Source organism: Coturnix japonica, chromosome 21, assembly GCF_001577835.2.
Source record: "Coturnix japonica isolate 7356 chromosome 21, Coturnix japonica 2.1, whole genome shotgun sequence".
NCBI lineage: Eukaryota > Metazoa > Chordata > Aves > Galliformes > Phasianidae > Coturnix > Coturnix japonica.
This window is the reverse complement of record NC_029536.1, coordinates 5570294-5595693: the sequence shown is the minus strand read 5'-3', so window position 1 is coordinate 5595693 and position 25400 is coordinate 5570294. Positions and strand designations below refer to the sequence as shown.

Sequence of the window (25400 nt, the reverse complement as noted above, 5' to 3'; positions counted from 1 at the left end):
ATTGACTGTCTGCATTGAGCCAGTATTCGGTGCAGGAGGGCACTGAGGTGCAGGAGGACACTGAGGTGCAGGAGGACATTGAGGACGGGGCGGCCGCTGCTGTGCCCCCCCCAACCTTAGGCCGACCGGGTGACGCGGCACCCGATTGGTCAACATCCGGATATCCCCGCCCCCCACTCACACACACACACACCGTGCTTTGAGTGACACTTCCGCAGCCAATCAGCGCCGCGCTCGGGGCTGCCCGCTGCCATAGCGACCCGCTGCCATAGCGACCCGCCGCCTCGCGGCCTGGTCTCTCGCCGCATGGAGGAGGCACAGGCCGCACCGGTGTGTTCCCGGTGTCCGCCGTTGTGTGCCGGCGGTGCCGCACGTCGCTCACGGCTCCTGTCGTTTCCATGCAGGTGGAGCCGCCGGTGCCGGCTGAGGACGTGCGGCGCTGGCTGCAGGCGGAGGGCAAGGACCCCAGTGACCCGGCGGAGGAGCAGTTGGGCCTGGCCTGGAGGCTGCTGAGGCGCGCTGAGGAACGGCTGGGGGATGTGGAACGGCGACGGGCCGAGGAGCTGAGAGATGTAAGGGCCGGAACCACGGCATGAAGCGGGTGGGCAGCACTGAGAGCATGGAAGCACCGCACGGCTGGTTGTGGATGGAGCTGACGGAGCTGTGTCCGCAGGTGGAGCGTTATGTGGGCCACGTCCGCGGCCTGAGCCAGGAGAGGGATGAGGTGATGGATGAGTGCGAGAGGGAAAATGAGCGGCTCGGGATGGAGCTGGAGCGGCTTAGGCTGCAGCACGGTGAGCTGACACAGAATCACAGAATTGTAGGGGTTGGAAGGGACCACTAGAGATCATCGAGTCCAACCCCCCTGCCAAAGCAGGCTCCCTACACCATGTCACACAGGAGGTGTCCAGGGTTCTTAAATATCCTCCAGAGAAGGCAGACTCCACCACCTCCCTGGGCAGCCTGTTCCAGTGCTCCGTCACCCTCACTGTAAAAAAGTTCTTCCGCACATTTGTGCAGAATTTCCTAAGCTGTACTTTCAATCCCATTACCCCTAGTCTGTCCCCACGCACTACTGAAAAAGAGACCAGCTCACCACTATGGCTCCACACCTCAGGTATTTATAAACTGGATCACGTCCCTCTCAAGCCTTCTTTTCTCAAGTCTTAAACAGACCCAGTTTCCTAATCTCTCCTCATGGGGAGATAGCTCAGGCCCTTCATCATCTTTGTTGCCCATCCACGGGACCTTTCCAAGAGATCCCTGTCTTTTTTGTACTGGGGAGCCCAGAACTGGACACAATATTCCAGATGAAGCCTCACCAGGGCAGAGTAGAGGGGGAGGATCGCCTCCTTTGACCTGCTGGACATGCTCTTTTTAATACACCCCAGTATGCCATTGGCTTTTTTGGCTACAAGGGGACACTCTGCAGCAGGGATGTGGGCAGCTTTACTGCTGAGCTGCCCTCAGGTTTTGTGAGATGAGTTTGGTGAGGTGCGAGAAGAGTGAGCATACAGCATGTGCAGCCCTTGATAACTGCATGTACAGCCCGTGATCTGCATTGACATGGCTGCAGAGGAGCTGTGCTGGGAAGGACCTAAGTGTCCTGGTGGCCAACAGAGTGACCATGAGCCATTGATGTGCTTTAGTGGCCAGGAAAGCAAATGGGACCCCACAGAGCATGGCCAGCAGAGCAAGGGAGGTTCTGCATCCCTCAGCTCTGCCATGGGGAGGCCACATCTGGAGCACTGGGCCCAGTGCTGGGCTGCTCAGTTCAAGGCAGGCAGGGAACTGCTGAGGAGAGCCCAGCAGGGAAGGGCTACAGAGAGATCAGCGCCTGGAGCATCTCCTGTATGAGGAAAGGCTGAGAGCCCTGGTGCTGTTCAGAGGATCTCATCAACATGTTTGTAAATATCTGCAGAGCAGGTGTCTGATGAATGGTGCCAGGCTCCTTTCAGTGGTGTGCAGGTCATCTGCTCCAACCCCTTGCAGTGAACTGGGACACCCACAGCTCCATCAGATGCTCAGAGCCCTTCCAGCTCCTCTCCAGGGATGGGGCACCACCACCTCGCTGTGCATCCCACCTAGCTGACAACAAACTCCTCTGGTAGCCAAGTGCTGAGCTGTGTTCCTGCTAGAGGTGGTGAAGCAGCTTGCCATTGGATGTGGTTTAGACAAGGCCTGTAGATTTAAAGACAACTTTGTAGGACACCGTTGTATTTGCAATGGCAATTCAAATCCTGTGGTTTGTGTTTACTTCAGTGCCATCATTTTGTTTGGTTTATAGTCTCATCCTCTTCCTTTAAATAATTTGATTTTCTCTCAAACGTAGGGTCACTTCATCCTTGACTTATTCCTGTCTTCTTTTGTATACTGAATGCTCTTTACAGCGTGTTCTTACCATTAGCTCTTCTATTCTGTGCCTTATCCTGGATCTGTGGTGAAGGTAGGGGTGAGAAGCACAGCTGGAACAGTTTCTTTGTTACGTACACTTTCATTTTGGGCAAAGATATGGGAGTTTGGGGAAGTTAACTGCTGTTTTGAGAGTTGGTTCTGGGCAGCCTGTAGGTCTTAGGGAGTGTTCCTGATGGTGTGACCTTAAAAGAGTTTAAGCCCAGTCTGAAAATCTGTCTCCTCTGTGGCCCCTTTAGTCTCCTGGAGCCACTTGCTGCTGCAGCCACTTGGATGGTTGTTTGTGATTTCAAGTGACTTCTTGCAAGCATTGCTGTAGTAGAAAACTACTGTTTTTTTTCCCCTCATCTTCCCCACCAGGTGGCAGCAGGAGGTGGAAATGTCCCCAAATCTTTGCTGGAATTTATTTCTTGTTGGTGGCTTTGCTCTTTTCCACTTTTTGTGTGTGTTTTTTTTAAGGATTTTCATGGCTGTTGGGCAATGATTAACGCTCAGATGATGAGTTCTGTGCCCATTACACTGGTGACTTGCTATTTGTGACCAGGTTGCTCCCAGCCCGCCATCCATGAGGGGTTTCTGTGGTTGTACAATGCTTTTATGCACTGGGGGGTAGCTGGAGGATTGAAGCTTTGCTGTCTCATGCCTGGCAGCAGCTTTGAATTGCAGGCTGTGGAACACCTCTATAGCTGTGTCCTGGGTCCTTGAATGATTGTGGCTGCATGTCAGCCATGCCCTCTGAAAGCTCAGCCTTAAGAGTGGGTGCTTGTGTTCTCATTTGTCAGCGCTTGCTCCAGCTGAACATCTGTGGCTCTGGACAGGATGTGCCTCAGCTGCTTGTAGTTCTTATGGGTCATTCCCTGGGCTATATTTTTTTTTTCTACCACTTTTCTTATTCTTCTCCACTTCCTCTTCTTCCTTTGCAAAGAACGCTGCCCATCTGTCTCTGTGCCTCTGCTGCCTCTTGTGTGGTTGCAGGGTTTGGTGCTGCATCACTGCTGGCTCTGTTCTCTGGGCCTCTGCTTTCTACTGGAGTGTGTGCAAACCAGCTCAGAGGATTCCTGCCAAGTCCTGTGGGTGTAGGGCAGGCAGAGGGCCTGGATCTATAGAGGCTGGCTGTCCTCCAGGTCTCACTGTGCCTTTTGTTTTGTTTTTCTTTAGGAGGGACAAGATACTGCAGATCAGGCTTTATCAAAACAGGGCTGGAGAAAGGGGGTCTTGTGAAAAGGAAGACCCCCAGCCCACTGGGATTGTTGAGTAAGAGTTCAGAGTAAGAGCAGAGTTCAGAGTACCGGGCTTCGAGAGTTGCCGTAGCCATGCCTGGTTTTATGTTGAGCTATTGATGCAGCCTTACCTCATTTGATACCTCTGCCCAGAGTGAAATTTTTCCTGTCCTCGAGGCAGTTCATAATCCATTTCTGATGGTTCTCATCTCGTGTGCCTCAGTGTTTTTGGAGGGCAGATCGATAACTCATGCACTGAATTACCAAAGCTTTTATGAAAAACAAACGTACCAGCAGTAAAACACAATGTAGTCGAGTCCTACAGTGATTTAAGAGCAAAACAAAAAGAATAGTTGTAGCCTGTTTGTTCTAATAGCTGTACTGCTTACACGTAGGCAGCATGGATGAGCTCCTGTTGTGGATGTGATAGCTGTAAATTGCTTGTCCTTGTGTGGCAGGAAGAGAAACCTTGTGAAAGCAAGGCAGCTTTGCAAATACAAAGCTTGCTTCCAAAGAAGTGGTTGTGCAGTGTGTACTTGCTTGTGAGAACACATCGCTGTGCTGCTATGACATTGATCATAGAAGGTGTTTGCTGTCCTCAAGCATGGATATGGCAGAGAGAGGTCTGTGAGATGCTGGCGAGAAATCAGGAGGATTTACAAGCATTAGTCTGTGCTATATACAACAGGCTGCCCTCATCCTCTCCAATCTTTTTTTCTTCAGCCTGGGCAAAATGTCTAGATCTTCTTGCCACAAGCTGGATCATGTAGCGTCATTTTCGAAGATTGGATGGAAGGCAAATTGAAGCCCTATCCCTGGAGGCGTTAAGGCCAGGCTGGATGTGGCTCTGGGCAGCCTGGTCTAGTGGTTGGTGACTCTGCCTGTGACAGGGGGGTTGAAACCAGATGATCACTGTGGTCCTTTTCAATCCCGGCCTTTCAATATCTTCAAGCAAAACTACCAGCCTAGAAGCAGCTGTAGGAGGTCAGAGCTGTCAGTCCCTTTGTCCTGCTGTCCTATTGCCGACCATAGTCAGAGCAGCTTTCAGAGGAGCTGTAACCTTCACTGGGAGCAGAGATGAGATTTGGCAAAGCCATGGCAGGAATCTGTAGGGCATGTTGGGTGTTAGGTGGGCTTTTTGCTTCAGTATGAGCTGTTGGATTTTCCTAATGCATACGGAGCAAGGGGTGAGGTATTTTTTCAATTGCAGAATGCAATATTTTGCGGTTTGCTTCAAAGGGGGAAGCAGCAAACGAGCTGTGTTTGACCTCTTTGTGGAACAAGCTGTAATTCGTAACCACAGGGAGGGTGAAAGCGAAACCGCAGGGTGTTTTCCATTCATAGGGCTGGACAGAGCCAGCTACAAAATGCAGAGTGGAAACATGCCATTGATTTGAGCCATAGGGTGTGATTGTGTTGGGTCCCCTGTTATACCCAGTGTGTGGGAGTGTGGAGCAGATGTATCCGGAGTGGTGTACCTGTCCTGTGTAAGAGTACTAGAAATGTTTGTTTCACTTCCAGTGTTTAGCTCTTTAAGCAGCACAACAGTGTGAATATCCCTCCTTTGTCCATGCAGACCCACAGCTCCCATACGAGAGCATGTGTCAACTTTTATCATCTAGTTTGGGCTAGAAATTGCGAGAGATGATTGTTTTCTTCATATTCATCAGATCGTTGGAGCAAAAGTGATTGTGAGGCTGATGAGAAATGAGCAGTAAAGCCAACTATGGCCCCACACACCGCAGTGCTTAGCCACAACCAAGCACCAGCTTCTCTTGGGAATTGCCATTGCTTTCAGTTTGCTTTGAAAGCCATTGAAGTCTCAGTTTGCTTTGAAAGCCATTGAAGTCTTTCCCAGTGCAGTGTCCTCCTAGCTGGAACTTTGGGTGAAATGGTGAAGAGCTGCCGGTTTGATTCTAAAAGGGGTTTTTACACCTTTAATCCTACAGGAGAGGCCTTGGAGGTCTGTTACCAGAAGCAGTGTGTGGGATTACAGCTGTTTTTGGAGGAATGTGCATGGCAGGGGGGGTGAAGTGCTGTTCAAATCTATCTCCTCAGTGCACACTGATAGGGCATTTTGTCTGCTCTTTCAAAGAAGATGTTTGTGATTGCCTGCTCCTCTGTTTTTGTTATCTGAAGGCCTTTCTAATCTGTCATTTAGTTCCTACCAAACTGTGTTAAGGGTTAAGAGGCTCAAGGATAATGAGGTTGGTAAAACTGAGCTGCTGGGTAGAGGGAAATGGCCTGAATAACTTGCCCCTCTTAAAGGTGAGAGAACTCAGGTGCAGAAAGTCCTGTTGCTTTCTTGACAGGCAGGGTAGTGGGTATGAGTAGGAACATCAGGACAGTGAGATTAGGGCTGAAGCAAGAGATAGGAGGGAGCAAGGGATCTGGAAAGCAGGTGGAGAGGCTAAAAGTTCTATGAGCCATTGAAGGGTATTGGGAGAAACTGGGACTGCTGTGAATGGGAATACTTAGTGGAGCTGGGATGAGATCTGCAAGGAATCAGTTGGGCTTCCTCTGTTCCTTTGCTCACAGAAAGCCTTGCCTTGCAGAAGCCCAGCTGAAGGAGGTCCAGGAGATGCTGGAACAGGAAGGCTTGTCTGAAATAGCTCACAGTAACGCCAGTGAACAGATTGCTTATTTGCTGGTGGAAAGAACAGCGCTGCTGGAGAAACTGCAGGTCACAGATCAGAAGTTGAACACTCACAGTTGTGCAGACAGGCTGTGTGCTGCACAGCTTCAGGTACGCCCTGGTTCAGCAGCTTGAGGTGATGGAAAGCATACTGGGAAAGAGGGTGTCTTTGTGATACTTCTTTAATTAAAATTATCTGCAGCTTCCCAGTGCTCACACAGACTTTATTTTTTTAGTAGGTTTTCACAGTTGTGTTTTTCTGCTTGATTTGCTCTCAGGGCTTGCACAGGGATAATGAACAGGGGTATGTTATTTCTGGCTAGTGTATCCCTGCCTTGCTGTTGTGGGGTTTGTTGTCACTCCTGGTACAGTAACACCTTCAGATGTATCTTCCTCAGAAACAAAGAAACCAGCAAGGGGCAGCTCCCTGAGGTGCAGCTTCCCACTTGTGAATATAAAATGTCTCACTATGTATCCTGTATGATCTGCTTGTGACCATCTTGCCACTTGATACAGACAATTGCAGAAAATTGTCTGTTTTTTTTCTGGTGAAGCATTGTAATGGAACTTAACCTGGTTAGGAAGAAGCAGAGCTGTAACTCTTCTCAGTGAAATGCCACTTAAACAAACCTGCCACTGGGCATTTACCCACCGTGATTGGATACACTCTTCCTTCAGCATGGCAGCTAAGTGAAATAGAGTCAGGTCAGCTGGAGAATGCAGGTGCTTGCAAGTCTTATGTTGAATCCAGACCATCCTGCATGGAGCTCGTGCTTCTGAAGATGCAGCCAATGCTTACCCCTTTTAGGTGTAAACACAGGTTCCATCCATCACTGTAAAGAGCAAGCAGGCAAGGAGCATGACTTCAAAAGGGTGACAGCTAGAACAGGAATTCTTCATTGATGTTTATGCTTGTAAGCTAGAAGCTGTTGATTAAGCACTCTGCTCTTTTTGGTAGCATCACACTTGTTCTACACAATCATAAGAGTCACAGTGGTGTTACAAGGTAATAGAGTAAGAAAAGCCATTAACCTTTTAACTGGAACATGTAATCTTTCTAATCCTCAAAGGAGTTGCTTCCTGCTTGTTCACTCTTAGGCTGGAAGCTCAAACAGTCTGGGTGTAAACATGCATATTTGTGTAGCTGTCTCTGATGCATATTAAGGATCTTCCCAGGGATGTTGAGATATCTCTGGTTGAAACTTGCTCCTTATAAGATACAATTATAGCACCCTGCTAATCAAGGCATGTTAGAACTGAAAATGCAATGTGCAGGTGTCCAGGGATGCATGACAAGATGCTTTCTTATAGTGCTGATTTCTTAAAATCTCTTTCTGTGCAAGGATGAATTTGCTCATGTTCATAAGAAGTTGGAAGATGAATGCCAGCAACGGTGTGAATCCTTGCAGCGTGCTGAGGATACAGTTAATGAGTAATACATTTACATACATTTACATATTTGATTGCTTGATGGCATGGCGTGTAGGTGAGATTTCAAGCAGTGTGTCTGCTCTTCAGCACTCTGTGAGGTTACTTAGAGATTTATGCTGATGAGGTGTGAGTGAGCTTGGAAACGCAGCCAGTGCAATCATACCACCTTGGTGCTACTTAATGAACTGCATCATTTCAAGGGGGGAAGAGCAGAGCTCTGTAGGAAACAGCCATGGCACACTGTTTGATGAATGCATTTTGGCATGTTCCTTTTGCAGCATGCCTCTATAAGCTTACATGCTTTCTGTTTGTGTGGCCACTAATGTTCCAGCGGGTCAGGAAGAGCATGGAGGGGCCATCTGTGGTCACTGCGAGAGTCGTCTCATTTCCATTGCAGCACTAGCTTGTGTTTCAGCCCTACAGGGAAGAGCTGGAGAGGGAGCGGGCATCACGTGTGAGAGTAGAACGAGACCTGGCTGAGGCTACACAGAGTCTGCTCGTGGCTCACGAGGAGATCCAGAGGCTGAAAGATGAGCTGGCTGCACAGGGAAAGGAGCAGAGCAAAGTAGGTAAGAGCTTCTCTTGTGGCTGCGTGCCACTCCTTGTTACTAGCTGGCATTTAGCCCAGCCCTGCTTACTGTATGCCATGCAATTCTTATGTAGGATAGTTGGAGAAAGGCTGTCCTGCTTGTAGTGTGAAAAAATCAGTGTCAGATTTTACCCCAGTACTGAGGAGATCTGAATGTGTCCAGTAAATGCAGTCAGGATGAAACCCTGTTTTCTGGATACAGTACCTAAAGCCAGATGCTTCACTGCTGCCTCCTGCAGGCCCCCCCCCCCCCCCGGCAAAACAGCCCCTAGATGCTTTTTCTCTGGGCTACTTCACCTGTCCCCAGCTCTGTGGAATTGAATGCTAGCAGTGAGCAGCATTTGCAACAGTTAACTCACTCTAGAACACTAGTAGCGCCTGGGCAGTGTTGCTGTGTGAATTGCAGATTACAATTGTAACCTTGCAGCTTTTACGGTGCTCAGATGTGTCCCTAACCCACCTTGCCAGCCTCCGAACCCATCATTACAGCTTTTTAATCACAGACATTGAAACGAGCGCTCTGCAGTTATCTGCTGTGTGTATTGACTGATATTACGTGCATCTGTGGGCACAGTGCATGTGCTGTGTTGTAGCCTCCAAACAGCACTGCTTCCCCAGATTTCAGACAGGATGCAGCATGACTTTTCTCAGTGGATCTCCCTAAGTATCAAATGAATCTAAGGCTTTCCAAACTGTGAGTAAGGGTTTGCTTGCTACGTCTATGTGGTTTATTGTGCTATATTGTGCTATAGAGTGCAAGATGAGCGAGTTCTCCCTATTCTGTCTATCTTGCATAACCATTTCCCTATGAGCTGCAGAGCTGTGAACAAACAGATTATTTGAGTAGAAAGCAAATCTCTGATTTTCAGTAGGACTCCACTGTTGTGGCATATTTTGGTTCAACCTGCAGCTGCCTACTTCTATTAATGGGGAAATACAAGATTGCTCCTGGGCAGTTTTTAGCCCTGTTATTGGGTCTTTAGTGATGGACATTAGACATTTTCATGTGTAGTGGTTTAGCTGCCCTCCTTTTGACTGACTCTTTAGGTTTTCTTTCAATTTTCTAATGAATTTAACAGAGAAGTGCATCAAAAATGCAGTTGAGTTTTGTGTTCAAAAATGTGTGACCACAGTGAAACTGCCTTTGTTATTCTTCTAGGAGCTGCTCCGTGGTCAGTGCTGCAAGAGCCTGAGAGCCAGGGAGAAGGCATGGATGAATGGAGGCAGAGTGGTAAGTAACCCAATTCACAAGCAGAAGAGATCCAAAATCACATTAAGACTTTCTTTAGTAATAAATCAGGATTTTTGTCCAAATGAAGGCACTGATAGAAGGGTTGTCTTGATGATTTTTCCTCCTTCCTTCCCCCGCCACTTCAAATGATAGAAAGTGAAAATCTAATTGCACAGTCCTTGCTTGGAAGTAGGATTTGAGGTTGTGGTTGGGGTTTTTCTGTTGTTCTTGCTGGATTGGAATAAAGACACTGGGTACAGTTTTAGTTTTGCCTCAGAAAAAGCCAAGTTTAAGCAGAAAAGGGAAAAATCTTTGTTTGTGTCTTTAAGGAAAACTGGCTTTTCACTGGTTATGCTTAGGAGTAGCAGACCAGAGTGCATGCACTTGGTAGACCCATTGCTATCAATGTGCTCCCAGTGCAGATATACTTTCCTAATTCTTGCAGGCAAGATACTGTTCTGTGTTAATTCATCTGATGGTTACATATGCTTATTGATTCAGGCTTGTACAACCGTAAGTTTTGCTCTATTCATCATGTCCTAAATATCAATACATTAACACTGTGCTTCTCTCTCTGCTCGTAGCAAATAGTGAATGCTATGCTGCAAGTTTTCACTCATAAGGAAACTTGTTCCAAACTCTGAAGTACGTTTTGTGGGCAGGCACCAGATCTGTCCATGCTGCTGGTTCTGGCTGTAACTTGAAATAGGGTGTAGCTCATGTGTGTGGAGGCTGGTTGGGGATTTACACTTGAGACTGCTGTGCTCCTAAAGTAAACGTGGCACAGCTTGGTAGTGCTGGTATCAAACCTTGGATCTCCAGAATCATAAACCTCTGTCTGAGTGAGAGAACTGTGCTCCCATGTGTATCTGTCTACACTCTGCTGTTACACACCTGTGTATAAGGGCAATGCAGTTTCAGAAATTCATGTAATAGCTCTGCTCTAAGCTTGGCTGAGGCAAAGGGCTGAGGCAGTGTTAGAGCTGTTGACCAGGCCATGTGCTTTGTCCAGACAGGACGGAGCTGCAGAAGGCCATGGAGCACAACAGCAGGCTGGACAAGGAAATTCTGGCACTGCGTGCACGGGTCCAAGCACTTGACTTGGAAAGAAAAACATTCCTTGATCTGGTGAGTGCCCATCCTGTCCTGGCTTGTTCTCTAGGTCAGCAGGCTGCTGACAGCTGGTAGTCTTGGGCTGTTTTGTGATGTTCAGCTGGGCTCCTTTCCCTGCTCTGCCTCTGTGTTTCCCCCCTTCTTTGCTGTGAGTCTTTCCAGAACTGCATTTCTTTTGTCATATGGCTTGTAAACATCCTAAGTCAGAGTCATTGCTCTTAGTTAAATGGTTCACGTAGTGAGATTAGAATTCTCGTAATGCAGCAATCTTTCTCAACAGGATATTTCATTAGTGAGGTGGTCAATGAGGAGTGAATATTAAAACATCTAATTTGTCACAAGTTTCAGCATTCAAAACATGCTGATTCTTAATGTCATGCTGTAATCTAAAACTTGGATTTACAGGGCAGTCTGTGCTACACATGCATACATACATCTACAGATAATAGAGATGTACCTAAGATTTGAGACTGACTTCTCATCGCAAACAGAAACGTAGCCAGACTGAGATCACTTCCAGGCAAACATGTTGTCAAGCTAAAATTTACATATCTTTATTCCTTAGGAAGATGAAGTTTAACTGTTGATGTAATAGAAAGCTGTCATTCTAATCTGTGAAAGCTGTGAGCATACTTTGTTGTGAGCCATGGGAGCTGTGTGTCCTGAAGTTGTTTTTCTGTCTGAGAGCCGCATGGACAGTGGGTGAGGTGCATGCTGACCTCCTATTGCTTTCACCTCTCTGGTCTGAGGCTGCCTGGCGGTACCACCATGTGATCTCAGCCAGTCCCTCAAGATGAGCAATTAATATTAATGAATCTTAAGTTTGTCAGCTTGAGAAGGATCTTAATCCCATAAGACAGCCAGATGAACATCCACCAAAAGTACAAGTGTTTTTATTTTGAAGGTTGAACAGCTGAAAGAGGAGATCAGCGAATATCAAAAGGGTGAGAAACGAGGATTCCCCCTGCCCACACCAGCCAAGACTGAAGAAGCTGCAGCATGTTCACAGCAGGTATTTTGTTTGCCATCACAGAAAGTAAGTCCTTTCTGTGTGTGTATAGATGTACTCTACACATTTGTTGATGTAAGCTAATGCCCACTGCTGTCTCTAATTGTTACAGGTCTGGGGGGGGTTTACTCTTGTGGCTGGTGGATTATCTTAATACAGGCAGATGTAGCTTGTGTCCCATTCATTTGTTAGAGACTTGGGAAGCTTTAGAATCACATAATGCCAAGATACTTCAGTCTTAATTGCATGTGAACTTTTTGTTTTCTCTTTATACACAGGGCACGAAGGATGAACGGAGAGCTGAAGGGGATTGTATCATAGGCAAAGCTAGCTCAGATCAAGAAGACAGATGTCAGGGTAGTGAAACTCTTCATAAAAGGTTTGCGATGTAGAAATCCTTAATACGTTGTCTTTTTGTATGCCTTTTTGCATTCTGGTTGCTGTTACTCTGTCCTACAGAGTGCATTTAACTATTGGGTTCACTAGAGTATTCTTTGGTACCAGCTTTGTTTCTCTGCTCTTGAGTTAGAAAGTTTGGAGGTAATGCAGTCCTGTGTGGATGCATATCAAGAATGCAGGCTGTTTTCTGGCACTTTCTCCTGCTTTCTGTTTTCCTAGAAGAGTAGATGTTGGGCTTTTGTGGCTCCCTGCAGGCAGAAGTGTTGTTTTTGAAACTGTTTTGCTGCTGGGAGGATTTTCTCTGGATTTGATTGCTGTCCAGGAGATGTACCAAGACACTTGGCTTTCACACTTAAATACATAAGCTGGGATTTTTAAGGGAAGGCAAAGCTTCATTCTCAGGTGGACTGCTCAGGATGTACTGCTGCTAAGCCTCTTCTAAGACCTTCAAGGAGGAAAGGATTGTCTGATCCCATCCCACATCCAGTCTTAGTAATGGTTGTCGTTGGTGTGCAGGTGCCGAGAGGTGATTGAAAACATCGAAGGCAGGAATTCACAGCTCCTTCACAAGCTGCACAAACTTGAGCAGGAACATGAGGATTTGGTAGAATGCAATGAAGAGCTGGAATCAATTCTGGGAGACACACAGATCCAAACAAAGCAGGACAAGGAACAGTTTGAGAGCGAGGTGGAGGGACTTCACTGGAAAGTAAGTAAGGAATGGGAGAAATGCTGTTTGGTTTTGTTTAATTCTAGCTGCTTGTCTCTCTGCATATTCATTGGTAAAATGAAATGATGCTGGTCCTAAAGCTGTATGCTGCTTTGTTTAGTTTGGCAAGAAACACTATTTGCAAAGTCTGTCAGTCATACAAAATAGACACTTGCTTGGAGGTATGCATAGCCCTAAGGAAGTACAGCAGCACTGTCTTTTTCAACTTCTGTTCTCCCTTTTTGGCACTTGAACAAGCACTGTTAACAAACTAATTTGTTGTCCTGAACCCACAAGATCAGGCAACACTGCCTTCACATACAGCCCTTCTGTACATGTGGGCTGTGCACTCTTCAGTTTCTTGTCTGTGCTGAAGCAAAGCCTTTGTGATTCAAATTTGGATTGCATCATGTCTTCTCTGAAGCTATTTCCTTTGAGCCTCTTGCATCTTGGAAGCATTTATTTCCCCTGTGAGGCTGTCCCAGATAGCATCAGTACTCCTGCCAGACTTCCATGTCAGGTTCCTTGAGGAGCTGCATTTCCACCTTGGGTGGCTATTTCTTCTGCTTGCAGTTCATGCTGAAGAAGAGGTTTGAGGCAGCCAGGAGTCCTTTAGGGGCTCAGAAGAGGCAAGAGGTCATGACGGAAGGCCTGGCTTTGGTTTCAATCCCCATTCCTTCTCCAGACCTGCCTAACAGAAGAAATTGGTCACTATGGGGGCACTGGTGCCACCTGATCTGAAGAAAGATCTCTAATTAAGCATGCTGGTGATGAAGGGTTGCACTTCTGACTTCTTGAGCACAGCATCTTGGACACCTGTCAGTTGCAGACACTGAGTTACTTGGGGTATGAGTGCCAGAATCCGCTTTGTCTGTGGGCGTTCTTGCTGAAACTATTGAATTTGAGAGGACAGTGAGTTTTCCTCATCACCCTTTCTCTTATGCTGCAGCATCTGCTGTTGAATAGAGCAGAGATGGCAGGACACATCTTTCTGAAGAGCTCTAATAAGCTGATGTGTTTGGAAAGGCTCTGCTCTACCTTGTTCAAGAGGTGATCTCAGAAGTGCCTTCCTAATGTGTCCTACTTGGTTTTGGGCACCCTCAAAATGAGGGTAATTGGGGTCTTTTCCTGTTAGCAGCACAAGCCTGTTCAAAGGATCCTTTGACTTGAGGAGGTTTAGAAAATCTTTATTTCCACTTATTTGCATGTGACCATCTGGGAGTCTTTAGGTCACCATCAGTCTGAAGCACTGTGATGGTTATCTCATGTACCAGAGCTGTGATGATGTTAGAGACCTTCTTGCAAGACCTGCTGTGTCAGAGTCATTTCTATTCACATCTTGAGCATTGATTAAATGCTTGGTGAAGCTTCTCAGCCTGAGGCTGTTGTGATGTGATGAGGGCTCCATCCTTCTAGAGGTGGCTTTGTGAGGAGCACTGCTCCATGGCATTTGTAGAGCACTGCTTAGCAGGGCATACAGTCCACCTCAACTGGGGCAGCTGTATAGTCCTAAGGACAGGTCTTCTCTAATCTCTAGCCAGAAAGCAGAGGAAGCTAGAAAATGTTTTTGCTTCTAGATGTGTAGGGAATAGAAAAGCCTTAACCCCAAAACAGGCTGTTGGGGACTTTCCACTTACTTTGGTTGGCCTTGCTGCTTGGCCAAGAGTTCCTCCCTTGGGCTGAGCAGCCCTGTCCCCTCTGTGTAAGGTCAGGAGATGTTCACTTGGAGCTTCCAAGCAGCCAAGGAGATGCAAGGCTACAAATGGCAGCGGAGGAGAGATCTGCAGGATGGAAGAGGAGGGCTAAGCCTTGGTTAGATCCACCATCTGTAAAGACAGAGTGCAGTGGAGCTGCATTATTCATTGCTCAGGTTTTTGGCCACCTTGGCTATAGTGAGGGAAGAGCTACACAAATGTGAGTGTACTGGAGCCTGGAGAAAGCAGCAGCCCTGGGTGTTTGCCAGGCAGCACCATGTGAAAAGGACTTGGGAATCTTTTCTGCTTTGGCACACCTACCAAAGTCCTGGCTGTGTAGGTTGCTGACACAGAATGAGGACGCAGGGATACAATGTGGCTATTGTTCTACCATTAGAATGGGATTTACCTGCCCAGCTTAAATAATGAAAAGTTAATGGCTTGGAGGAAAAATAAAGTAAATAGTGGAGATTTATTGTGTATCAGCTTTGGGAGTGAAGGCTGGCAGGGGGCTGAGGAGAGCAGGTTTGTTTTGTTGTTGAGATCCCTTCCAAAGCTCCAAAGTCTTGTTGGAGCTGTAAGCTGTCATCTGGTCATGAAAGGGGTTTCTATGTGAGCCCTGAGTGTTTCACCCCACTGGGTTGCTGTTAAATCCTGGTTTGGTAAAATTAGGAGACAGACTTGCTTGGCCTTTGTAACAGCAGGATGAAAGGTCTGAAGCCAGCCTGCCTTGGCAGCAGTCCATATCCACCCCACTCCTCTCTTCCAAATGTGGGATTTGTTCTGAAGTTGCTTTTTTTTGCCTTTTGCAAGAGCTGGTTTGGTTTTAACCTGTGATTTGTGTGTGTTCAGATCACGAGTTTAGAGACAGAATTGCTTGAAGTGCAGAAGAACAAAACGGAGATGAGTGGGGAAGAGCAAGCATCCGATGGAGCACAGGAGATGCAAGAGGTAAGGGGGTTTCTTTAGGAAACAGGTTTACACCTGTAGAGGAGCATCAAGACCTGAAGTTCTCTAACTTAGCAGCCAACTAGTGGGATCTGTAGGTTTCTTTGTGGGGAAGTCAGAGTTTGTAATATGTGGGAAATGAACCTGTCCAGATATCCTGCCTCAGGTTAATGCTCCAGTAATGTTCAACTAACTCAAGGCATAAGATGCAGGAGTCCTGCTGGCAGCTTTGTAGAACCATTTTTCTCAGCCTCATCTTTCTAGAAAATGGGATTTCTACAGATTGTTTCTATTTTGTTAGAATGAATGATGCTGTGGAAGTGACTCTCGATTTCACTTGTTCCAGATGCTACAGAGCTGTCAGGAAACAATAGAAAAGTTGGGAAGTCAGCTGGGAGAGCGCCGGGAATGGAGAAAACAACTTGCATCTGAACTTGAGTTGTTAAGAGAAGATCTGAAGGCTGAGAAGAAGGTACTGGGAAGACAGATGTGTGTCAGCTACAGGTTTGCACTGCTCTCCCAGGAAGAATGCTGTGAACATTCCAGTTTGGGAAGTGGGCAGTGCTCCTTCAGGAGGATCTGCTTGTAGTTCCTGAAGTGACTCCCTGCAGGGGAGGGATGCCTCTGTGACTCCATAAAACATCCACGGTTGCTCTTTGGTGGTCTTGCTTGAATCCTTCTCACCCTTTGCTCTAGTCCAGCAGGTTTCAAAGCATTTTTGGCAGCGGGTTTTAAATCCAGCTGCTTTAAAGGAACCATCTGTAACTCCAAAGTGCTATTCCTATTGCTGAGTGCTTCAGAGTACGCTTTACTGCAGGTTGACTGGGAAGCTCAGCACAGGCAGGTTAGGTGCTGAAAACCAGGCTGAATACTAATAGCTGCAGATCTACAGCCTGGGTCAGACAGAGGGTAGGACCCAAGGGGGGTTGGCAAGGAGTGGTGGTGGTTGCATCTATTACAAAGGATGTTTTTTCCTCCCTGGGTGACCTTAAACCATATGTGACTCATAATCACTTTGTTAAACATAAATAGAAACCAGTGGAGGTCTGAACTATTGGGGAACTGCACACGCACTGCAGCCTTGCTGGAGGAACGGTGTCACCTAGAGGGCAGTTCTTTCCTAGTGCTGTTAGACAACATGTTAACATTGCAAAAGCTTACCTTACAGACCAGGCATTGCTGAGAAGTAGGTTAGGAAGTGGCTGCATCAGTCTGTATGTCAGTGTTTGAAAGGAGCTGTCAGATTTGGAGATGATGGGATGAACAGGAGGAGCCACTCTAACCTCTGCATCCTAATAGTTCACTCATCATCTAGGGACCCTGTGACAAAAGGCATCTGTCCTTGTAAGTTTGTAAGCACCAAATGAATTCCTGGGCTATCCTGATTTATACACATCTGGATGTCAAGACTTGAAGTTGTTCAGTATTGTGTTTGTCAGATGCCCAAAACACAGAAAATTGGGCAATGCTTTTGTTCTTGTAGGTTTTAATAATGACCACGTAAGTCATGTTCCAAGAACTGAAGAACTTTAAAAAGAGCACTTGCATTTATTAGAACAACTCTTTTTCCTCTTGGTTTTAAGAGATTTCTGGGTGTTGCAGAGGAGAAAGCACTTTAACTGAACTTACAGTTAGGGATGTATTACATTGCTAAATCCTTTCTTTAACAGGGCTTGCCTAATACAAAACCAGAGCTTAAAAGCCAGAGTGTCCAAAGAACTTCAACAAGCAGAGATTTCATTAATGCTTCCCACGAGAAGCTACAAAAAGATAATGCTCTACTAGATACAGAGGTGAGAAGTGTAAAGGAACTGCTGTTGTTCTAGTGTCTGATGCAGGTTGAAGCTGCGTGTTTGCCTTGCTCAATATAAGTAAATGCATCTGTGTGTGGATGAGACCTGGACTCAAAATATTGGCACTGGAATACACTTGGGAAGTATTTGGCTTGGATTTGGTCTCACCAGTGCTTAGTAGATATGCCAGACTAGGCAGACTCTTGTTCTATTCCAGCTGAGAGTTCCCATGTCCTGAACTGTTCCTTATCCCTTCTTTTCTTGCCCCTTTTTCTTCCTGCGCATGTTTGTTCCGTGACCTGAGCTCTGTCAGTGCCAGGTGTTAAGGCAGAGATGACATTGGAAGTGGAGGGCAACCATCCTCAGCAAGCTGGTTTGGATTGATTTGGATGGATAAATACATGCCTTGCATTTCTGCTGTTTTTCTGCAAGCTGCTTTGTAAGCTACAGTTTTGTAAAGAAATATGGCACACAACGTAATACACTGAGAAAGACAGATAGGCAGCAGGAGGGTGAAATCAGATAAAGCAATGAGATTTGGTGATAGCCGACACACAGCTGCCTCCCACACAGACTTGTGTGCGTGTTTTCATGGGTGAAGAGCTGCAGAATGATGAGATCAAAGAAAATGAGTGGTGATGTTTTCTGACCTTGCAGGTCTCTGAGCTTGTCCGAGAAAATGAGCAGGTTAACAAACTCAAGCAGCAATGGGAAGATGCGAGTATGGATGGAAAGGCATATGAAGAGCAGATGGCTAAAGTAGTGTTTTTGGAAGAGCAGATCCGGAGCCTGACGGATGAACAAGAACAGCTCTGGTAAACCCTAACAAGGGCTGTGGTGCTTTCTGCCACTCACCTCTTCTGGCTGATGGTTTAGCCTTTGAAAAATGCCCTGTTTCTTCTGGGAGGAATGGCCACAGCTGTTTCTGTCTTTTCTGAGATAGTGGATGGTCAGTTCTCTGTAGAGAGCTTTGGTCAATTAGCACCTCCCTCAGCAAAACCAGGGTAAGATGTAAGTTAGCTCATTGGGACATGCAGTTTGGATCAGGATAAGTCAGATGGGTGGCTTAGGGGGAATGTGAGCCCCTACTGCCATATGGAAGGTCACTGTGTGAGTGCTCCTGGGCTGTTTGCGAGTCCAGCTCATATGGACCCACACAAGTGCTTCTTTACCCAGTAGTTAACCTAGTAGTGAATGACTGGTAACACACCCTTTGGATACACACCTGTTGTGGATTGGTGTCTGTGGGAGCCTGAGCCTTATTCAGAATTGATAGACCTAGGATTAAATCCCCTTTGAAGCCTCCAGAGAGCCTTAGTTATTGCCCGGAGCACTGCGTGAGGTTCTCATACCCTTGCTTTCCTCCCACCTCCGAGGCTGATTTACCTCAGGCATATATAGTTACCTCTTTTCTGTGTTGTTTCTTTTTCAAGTTCTGAATTACTTGAAAGCAACAAGAAGAGGGAGGAGCTAGAAAAGCAGCTGAAGGAGAGCAATGAAGAAAAACAGTCGCTGCTGGAAGAAATTGCCCAGCTTAAGCAAGATATCCTGACTACCAAGGAACAGCGTGACAGCACATTTGAAGAGGCTTTGAGGATGAATCAAGGCACAGTCCATAGAGACAACAGGTTTCTTATGTCACAGAGCTCTGCAGGCAGTTTAGATGGGAGCATCAAACAGGTATGGGCAGCTTTGCCATCTGCACTCTATTTTTTTTCACTAACTTAGTGACAAAATTGGAGTGGAAGCCAGTCCTTGAAGGGCTGCAGGGCTGACATAAGGGGAGAGCTGAGAGACCAGATTCTTTGGGTATGGTGCTTGGGAATGTGCACTGTCATCATGTCCCTCTGTCATGTTTTTAGACATAGTGGGAAGAAGAGAGTTCAAAGACATCCAGGATGGAGAGTTTTAAGATAAGTAAGGATTACATGCAGAGGTTTGCAAGAGATTTGAGGACAAGAGGGCCTGCAGGCAGGTGTGAAAGCAGAAAAATGAATCAGAGTTGCAGTGATACCTAGACACGTCTCATCTGTACAGTTGGAGCAGGTTGTGACAGCACAGAAAAGCATGTGGTTTGCCAAAGCAGGTTCAAAGATGTACGGAGGGCACTGAAAGAAATCTTCATAGGAGCAGATGGGGAAACAAATCCATAACTGATGACAGCCCCAAAAAGGAGTTCCCAGCCAGCTGGGCATCGACATGGGGAGGTGCCTTTGATCTTCAGTAGATGTCATTTGGTCCCAAGAGCAGGGGGTGAAGGTGGGAAGTGAGAATGCAGATCAACAGGTGGCTGAAACTGATGCTAGGAAGAAGGATTTTGATAAAGCAGATGTGGGAAGATGGATTTTAGTTTGTGTACAGTGCTTTTGCAAGGCTGAAGAGCTTAATTAATTTCTGAAGGCTCTGTTTGTCTGTAACAGAAGTGGGGGACTGCCCTGTGGTCTCCAGGCTACTCTAGCAGTGTCTGTCCCTATACTGCTGCCAGCACTCACTTTGTGAGTCTGGGCATCACCTGCACATAGAGACTGTCACAGAACTGTGGATGCTGTCAGAAATCACTCAGGATCTGAGTTGTTTTACTTTTGTTTGCCAGGTTAGTTTTAACAGGGATTTGTTTCCTGATGCTCGTTGTTCCTCTGTTCCTGCAGAATCTGTCTGAAGACAGATTCCAGCAGCAGGAGGAAAGGCTGCAGCAGCTGCGGCATGACCTGCGTCGGGTGCAGAACGTGTGCAGCTCAGCTGAGAGAGAGCTGAGATATGAAAGGGAGAAAAACATCGACCTACAAAAGCAAAATCTCTTGCTTCAGCAGGAATGCACCAAGGTACGAAGAGAGCAGGGATGGAAAAGTTTTGTGTTATTTTACAAGCTGTGGGAGGTCTGAAGTGCTGATTTCAACACACTGGATCTGATTTGCATTCTTGTCTGGGCTGGTGGATGTTGGAGACTGTTAATATTTTGCTCTCACTCCAGTTTTCCCCTAAGAAATGATTTGGCTGAACAGTGTTTCTCTCATGCTTGCACTGCCTCAACTCCATGGGAACTGCACTGCCTCCACATAAAGCATGGTGTATATAAAGCTGTATTTAGCTTTTGCTCTTGTTCGGTAGCTGGTAACCTTGTTGCCCCTTTCAGATTCTATGTATTCAAGTGCAAACTTGATTTCTTTTTCCTTTGAAACTCAGGTCAAAGCTGAACTGAAGCAAGCCCGGACAAAGCTCTTGGACACAACTGAGACCTGCTCCTCTCTGTCAGCACAATGGGAGAAGAGTCAGCAGAAGGTCAAAGAACTCGAACAGGAGCTTTTGAAGTGCTCCCAGGCTGATAAATTGCAGAGCAGTCTGCAAGAGAAACTTGTGCACGAGAAATCCAAAGTGTACGAAGCACAAAGACAGGTAACTCATTGAGATGGACTAACTTAACATCAGCGATGATTTTAGCAGTTGTGTGTGGCTGTAGTTCAGAAGATGATGCACTAACAGCTCATGAACCAATTTTCTGAAGTGCATTTAACTGGGGGGCTGACTATGTATTTTAGAAGACAGGTCAGTCGTTAATGGGAGTATAATTAAGGCAATAGAAGGCAAATAGATTACCTTAACTGCTGTCTCTAAAGCTCAGTACAGAGAATACTGCTGGGATGCTGGCAGGTGTAGGGAGCTTGGATTGTGCTCTCACTGACAACTCGTGCTGCTGTTTACAATCTTGTGAGTTGCAAAAACTCTGATTTTCTATGGCATCAATTCCTACCCTGACTGCTGGATTTGGTTCTGAAGCATGCACAATCACATTAAGTGTAAAAAAAAATGTTGCTAATTCATGCCATGATATCAGATCCAAAATCTGATAGGTATTGGGAAGGCTTTGCTTTTAGTGGGTGCAGTCACTGCAGAAGCAAGCAAAAATATTCCTTTCCCATGACTCCTTTGATTCCCAAACCTGCTTGTTAAATATGAAAACTTTAATCTATATCCATCTTTAATCTGAGATCTCAAAGATCCAGCAAAAGCTGAAGGATTCACAGCACCAACTCCTGCTGGCAGAAGCTCGTGTTTCTGACAAGAAACTCCTGGAGGAGGAGCTGAAAGAAGCTCGAGAAAAGGAAGCTCGAGTGCAGCAAGAGCTCCGTGAGGAGCTGCTGAAAAGGTACGTAGAGCTGGGGAGACCCACAGCATTTCCTCTTTATGAAGTGTAAAAGATTGGTGGGGGCTTTGGCTGACTCAGAAGTTGCACCACCCTTCCTGCCAGCCCAGTGATTTGATGCAGTGATAGTTTACCTCTAGGTGCAAGCATTGTTGGTCCAGCTGTATCCCAGCACAGCTGTTTTCACACTGGGTTTGATGTTCCCAGTCACAGCATTCACCTTATGGTGTGGCACTGGGACATGGGGACATTCAGGGCACGCTGATTTCTTTCTCCCCCCTGAGTTGCCTGGGCTAGATGCAGTGCACTACGTTGGTTTTTAGACCACATGGTGGCATGTGGTGAGGTGACCTCAGTGTCAGCGTCTCACTGTCACACCAATGTGCTTCTAGGAAGCTCCTGGAGCAGCAGGTGGAGGAACTGCGGCAGCAGCTGCGGCATTCCCAGGAGACAGAGGCATCGCTGGCCAAGATGCACGTGGAGCTGCAGGCCAAGACTCTGAACGCCCTGGAAGAGGATAAGAAAACTGACTCAGGCGAGGTGAGCTGCAGCGCACACATGTTCTCATCACCCAGGGTGAGGCTGAGGAGCAGAGTGGACAGGTCTGATGATAGAGAAGCTTTGGAGGCCAGACTGAGAGGAAGTGGAGAGCTCCTGTGGCTGAAGGCATGAGCAAAAATAGAAAAAATATTTGTTTTCCAGCACCTCCAGTGTCAAAAGGAGAGTCAGAAGCTTTCAGAGCAAGTCTCACTGCTGAAGGAAGAAAACAAGGCTCTTTATGCAGAAGGAGTCCGTCTCCTGAACCAGAAGGATCTGTATGTCAGGTAAGGACTGAAGTCACAAGGGATGTGAAGTCAAATGAAAGGTAAAGAAAAAAACCTACCCAGGAGCTACTCTTTATTTGCCTGATAGTGGCACCAGATTGGACTGTTCTGCAGCCTTTCAAATCTCTCCTGTTATTTAGCACAGAGAACTGTCTTAACCCAGGGAGGGTTAACCCAGAGGGGAAAGGGCTGGGAGTTGTAAAGCTGGGAGTCAGTTTGGGGGATAATTTGGGTCCTTTTCCCAATCAATTTCCACTTGGTTGATGCTTAATGCAGCCTTGCAAGACAAAATCAAACAGCCAAATGGTCAGACACAACAGTGAAAGATGCAGTCTAGAAAGTCGGCGCACTCATTCTGTGGACAAACAGAGCTCAGTAGATGGCTGCAGCTCCTGGTTCAGGCTTTGAGATGCCTTAATAAATGCAGAATGTCTTCTGCCTGATTTTTGGTTTAAAACACAAGAGGGTTCACATCTTTGTGTTTGTGCCTCCTCAGAAAATATAATGACATGCAGCTCCGCCACAAAGAAAAGATCCGCAAAGCCAAAGCGACGTTTATCCAAGAGGTGAAACAAAGGGACAGCAGAATTAAGCAACTTGAAAATGAGCTCAGTGAGTCAAAACTCCAAGTGGAAAAGGTAAAAGAACTCATCCAGAGCTTTCCCCACAGGGAAGGCAGGGAAGCTGACTGCAGAGCATCTCTTCTCCCTACAAGGAGGAGATTGCCACAATAAGGTTTGCAGAGCACCTCCAGCAGAGGTGGACCTGCCTTGCAATGGTAGACAGGAGTCTTGAATAGTTAGAGCTGATTGTGTAAGAGCTGCTTCTTCTAGAAAACCTTCTGGAAAGGAACAAAGCAGCCCTGAGAAGGGCACTGCAGTGCCTATGGTGTGCTGGGAGAGACTGTGAGGTTTACAGAAGAGAAGAGCAGAGCGTAACTTCTGGTTGTTGTTTCCTTCTGCTGCGGTGCTCAGGGGAAGGCACTGATTGCACAGATCACTACAGAGAATGAGAAGTTACTCCAGGAAAGAAGACGGCTCCTCCAGAGGATAATTGACCAAGAGGAAACCACTTGGAACAACAGGTCGACGGTTGCTGCCCTGCAGAGCAGGTAGGCACCTAACGATGTCTTAGTGGGATGCCCCTGGGAGCCTGCCTCATACTCGCATGTCTGCAACTGTGCTTTCTATGAAGGAATCCTTATTTTGTCTGGAGGAAAGCCCAAACTGCCTCAGTCATTAGTGCTGGGGCTTTTAATTGCTGTGGGATGTAATTAGGCCCTCTGCCCAGCAAAACCCTTGGCATACAGCTAAAGTTCATGGTGGCAAAAGAATCTGAAGTTGAAAAAGGAGAAGTACTTTAGGAAGCGTAATGAGGCGGGAAGGGAAATCACCTGTGCCTTGTTTGTGCAACACACCCAGAGTGAAGATTCTGGATGAGGAGAACATGCGGCTGCATGAGAGCAAACTCCATCTCTCTGGCCACGTGCACACCTCACAGCGCGCGCTGAGGAGCATCCATGCTCCCAACACAGAGGTGAGACCCTCTGGGATGTCCTGATCTCAGCAGACTGGTGGTGGGAGCTGATGTCCTGCTGGGAGGGTCAGTGTCTGTAGCTGCAGTTGAGGTGCTGGAGAAGGGCTGAGCCAGTCATTTGGATAGAAAGGAGATGCCAAGTGTGCAGCAGACTGCATTGGCTTTGTTGGTGAGGAAGAACTTTTGGGGTAGCTGGTGTGGCGCTCAGATTATTATCTGGTCATGCTTGTTAAGCAATGAACTTAGGATGAAGAGTCCAAGGGTGATCAAAATATCCCTTTGAGGATAAGAGATCAGGAGCACAGGTTGTCTTCTTTAACAGAAAGGCTTTTCCAAGCATGTTAGCGGCAAAAGAAGGACTAAAGAAAACATTGGTCTGATGTTCAGTGAGATTGGTCATCTCACAAATGGAGATGAAATGAAGCAGAGACATTTAATGCCTTCTTCACCTCTTTATTTAACACCATTGATGGGCCCTGGGATCTCCAGAGCTGAAGCACTGCAAGCAGAGGGAGTGAATGATAAACCCCAAGTTGACTTTGAACTTGTATGGAATTTGGTGCTAGAACTGAACCCAGTTTGGAAACAAGTGGTTGCAAATGCAAGAGTACTTTCAGGACCTGTTTGTGCAGTCTGTTCTGTTTTCTTTCTTTCTGGTTGCTTGACCTGAGCTCTGGGGTTGGTTTCTTTGTTGTTAAGGTTCAGATTCAAAGGATAGATTTATGTTTAGTAGTACTGTAGAGCTGAGGAGCCTGTAGTGGAACGGGGGACGCCTTCAGGTCCAAGGCTGTATGTTGAAATTGAGGGTCTGACATGCACATCCCCCTTTGAAAGTCTCTGTTGTTCCAGGACTTGAAGAATGCCAACTTCTCTGAACGGCAGCTCCAGAGTAAGGTGTCAGCACCACCTCCCCGTGCCAGGTATTGTGGGTTAAAACAAAAAGGAAGGGGGTGGGTTACTCCTTGCCTGTGGGAAGGCAGGAATTGGGCTCAGCCATGGCCCTGTGCTGCCTCGCAGAGGCGCACCGCGGCTGTGCAGGCGGCAAGGAAACAGATAATGCTTAAAGTGACTGAAGAGCTGAATGTGTTTTTAGTTTCCTACCACGGGAACCACCAGACTCCCTCAGCAGCCTGAAGCCTGTGCTCGATTCCAAGCCTGAAGGAGGAGCTGAGAGCCAGGACTCGTCCTTCTGCTTCTCCCCCTCTCAGCCTTCAGAGATCGGGTACCTGAACGTCGCCTCACCTGGAGACACTGCAACCTCCCAGCTGCAGGAGGAGAGTCAGAGCATCAGCTCCGAGAACATGTAACCTGGGGACGATGTAAAGTGCAGGCTGCCAGGATTCAGGCTCCTGTTGTCATACAAGATTGAAAGAGGGAGTGTTGGCAGATGATAATTGGTGATTTCTGTGGTATCTCAATTATTCAACAGCTGCTTTCTTTAATAATTAACATGGCCAACCTTAAAGGTGTGTGTGTATCTCAGCCCAGAGCTGCAATCTGCAGACAGACAAAGAACGGGGGTGGGATGAGATTTATTTCCCTTCATCTGCACTCCCTGCTTTCCAAGCTTCCTCAATAAAACATGGACCGGTTTCCCTGTGCTGGGCCGTACCGCCGGGTTCCTCCCTTCCCCTCTGCTCTGTGCTGAGACGGGAGCGGCTGCCCCCGTGTGGCTGAAGGAGAGACAGGCAGGAAGCAGTAACGGGATCCGCGGGG

General features: G+C 47.0%; 1 protein-coding gene across 8 annotated transcripts; it reads left to right on the top strand.

Annotated features, from left to right (window-relative positions):
- Positions 1–202: 202 nt before the first annotated feature.
- Positions 203–25285, top strand: CCDC30 (coiled-coil domain containing 30). Of its 8 annotated transcripts, none has more exons than XM_015882624.1 (26): positions 203–330; positions 405–572; positions 674–794; positions 6188–6378; positions 7611–7698; positions 8112–8267; positions 9447–9518; positions 10531–10646; positions 11536–11643; positions 11919–12019; positions 12556–12748; positions 15295–15393; positions 15737–15862; positions 17061–17183; positions 17841–17998; positions 18617–18863; positions 19832–20005; positions 20367–20576; positions 21179–21327; positions 21717–21864; positions 22027–22148; positions 22645–22786; positions 23123–23259; positions 23570–23684; positions 24534–24604; positions 24778–25285. In XM_015882624.1, exons 1-26 carry the CDS (start codon positions 307–309, stop codon positions 24989–24991), a joined length of 3573 nt encoding a protein of 1190 aa, XP_015738110.1. In that variant the 5' UTR covers positions 203–306; the 3' UTR covers positions 24992–25285. The 8 variants fall into 8 exon arrangements, with proteins under 8 accessions (XP_015738110.1, XP_015738109.1, XP_015738111.1 ...); XM_015882623.1 differs by having other exon boundaries at positions 21170–21327; XM_015882625.1 differs by lacking the exon at positions 7611–7698 and having other exon boundaries at positions 8114–8267; positions 21170–21327.
- Positions 25286–25400: the final 115 nt, after the last annotated feature.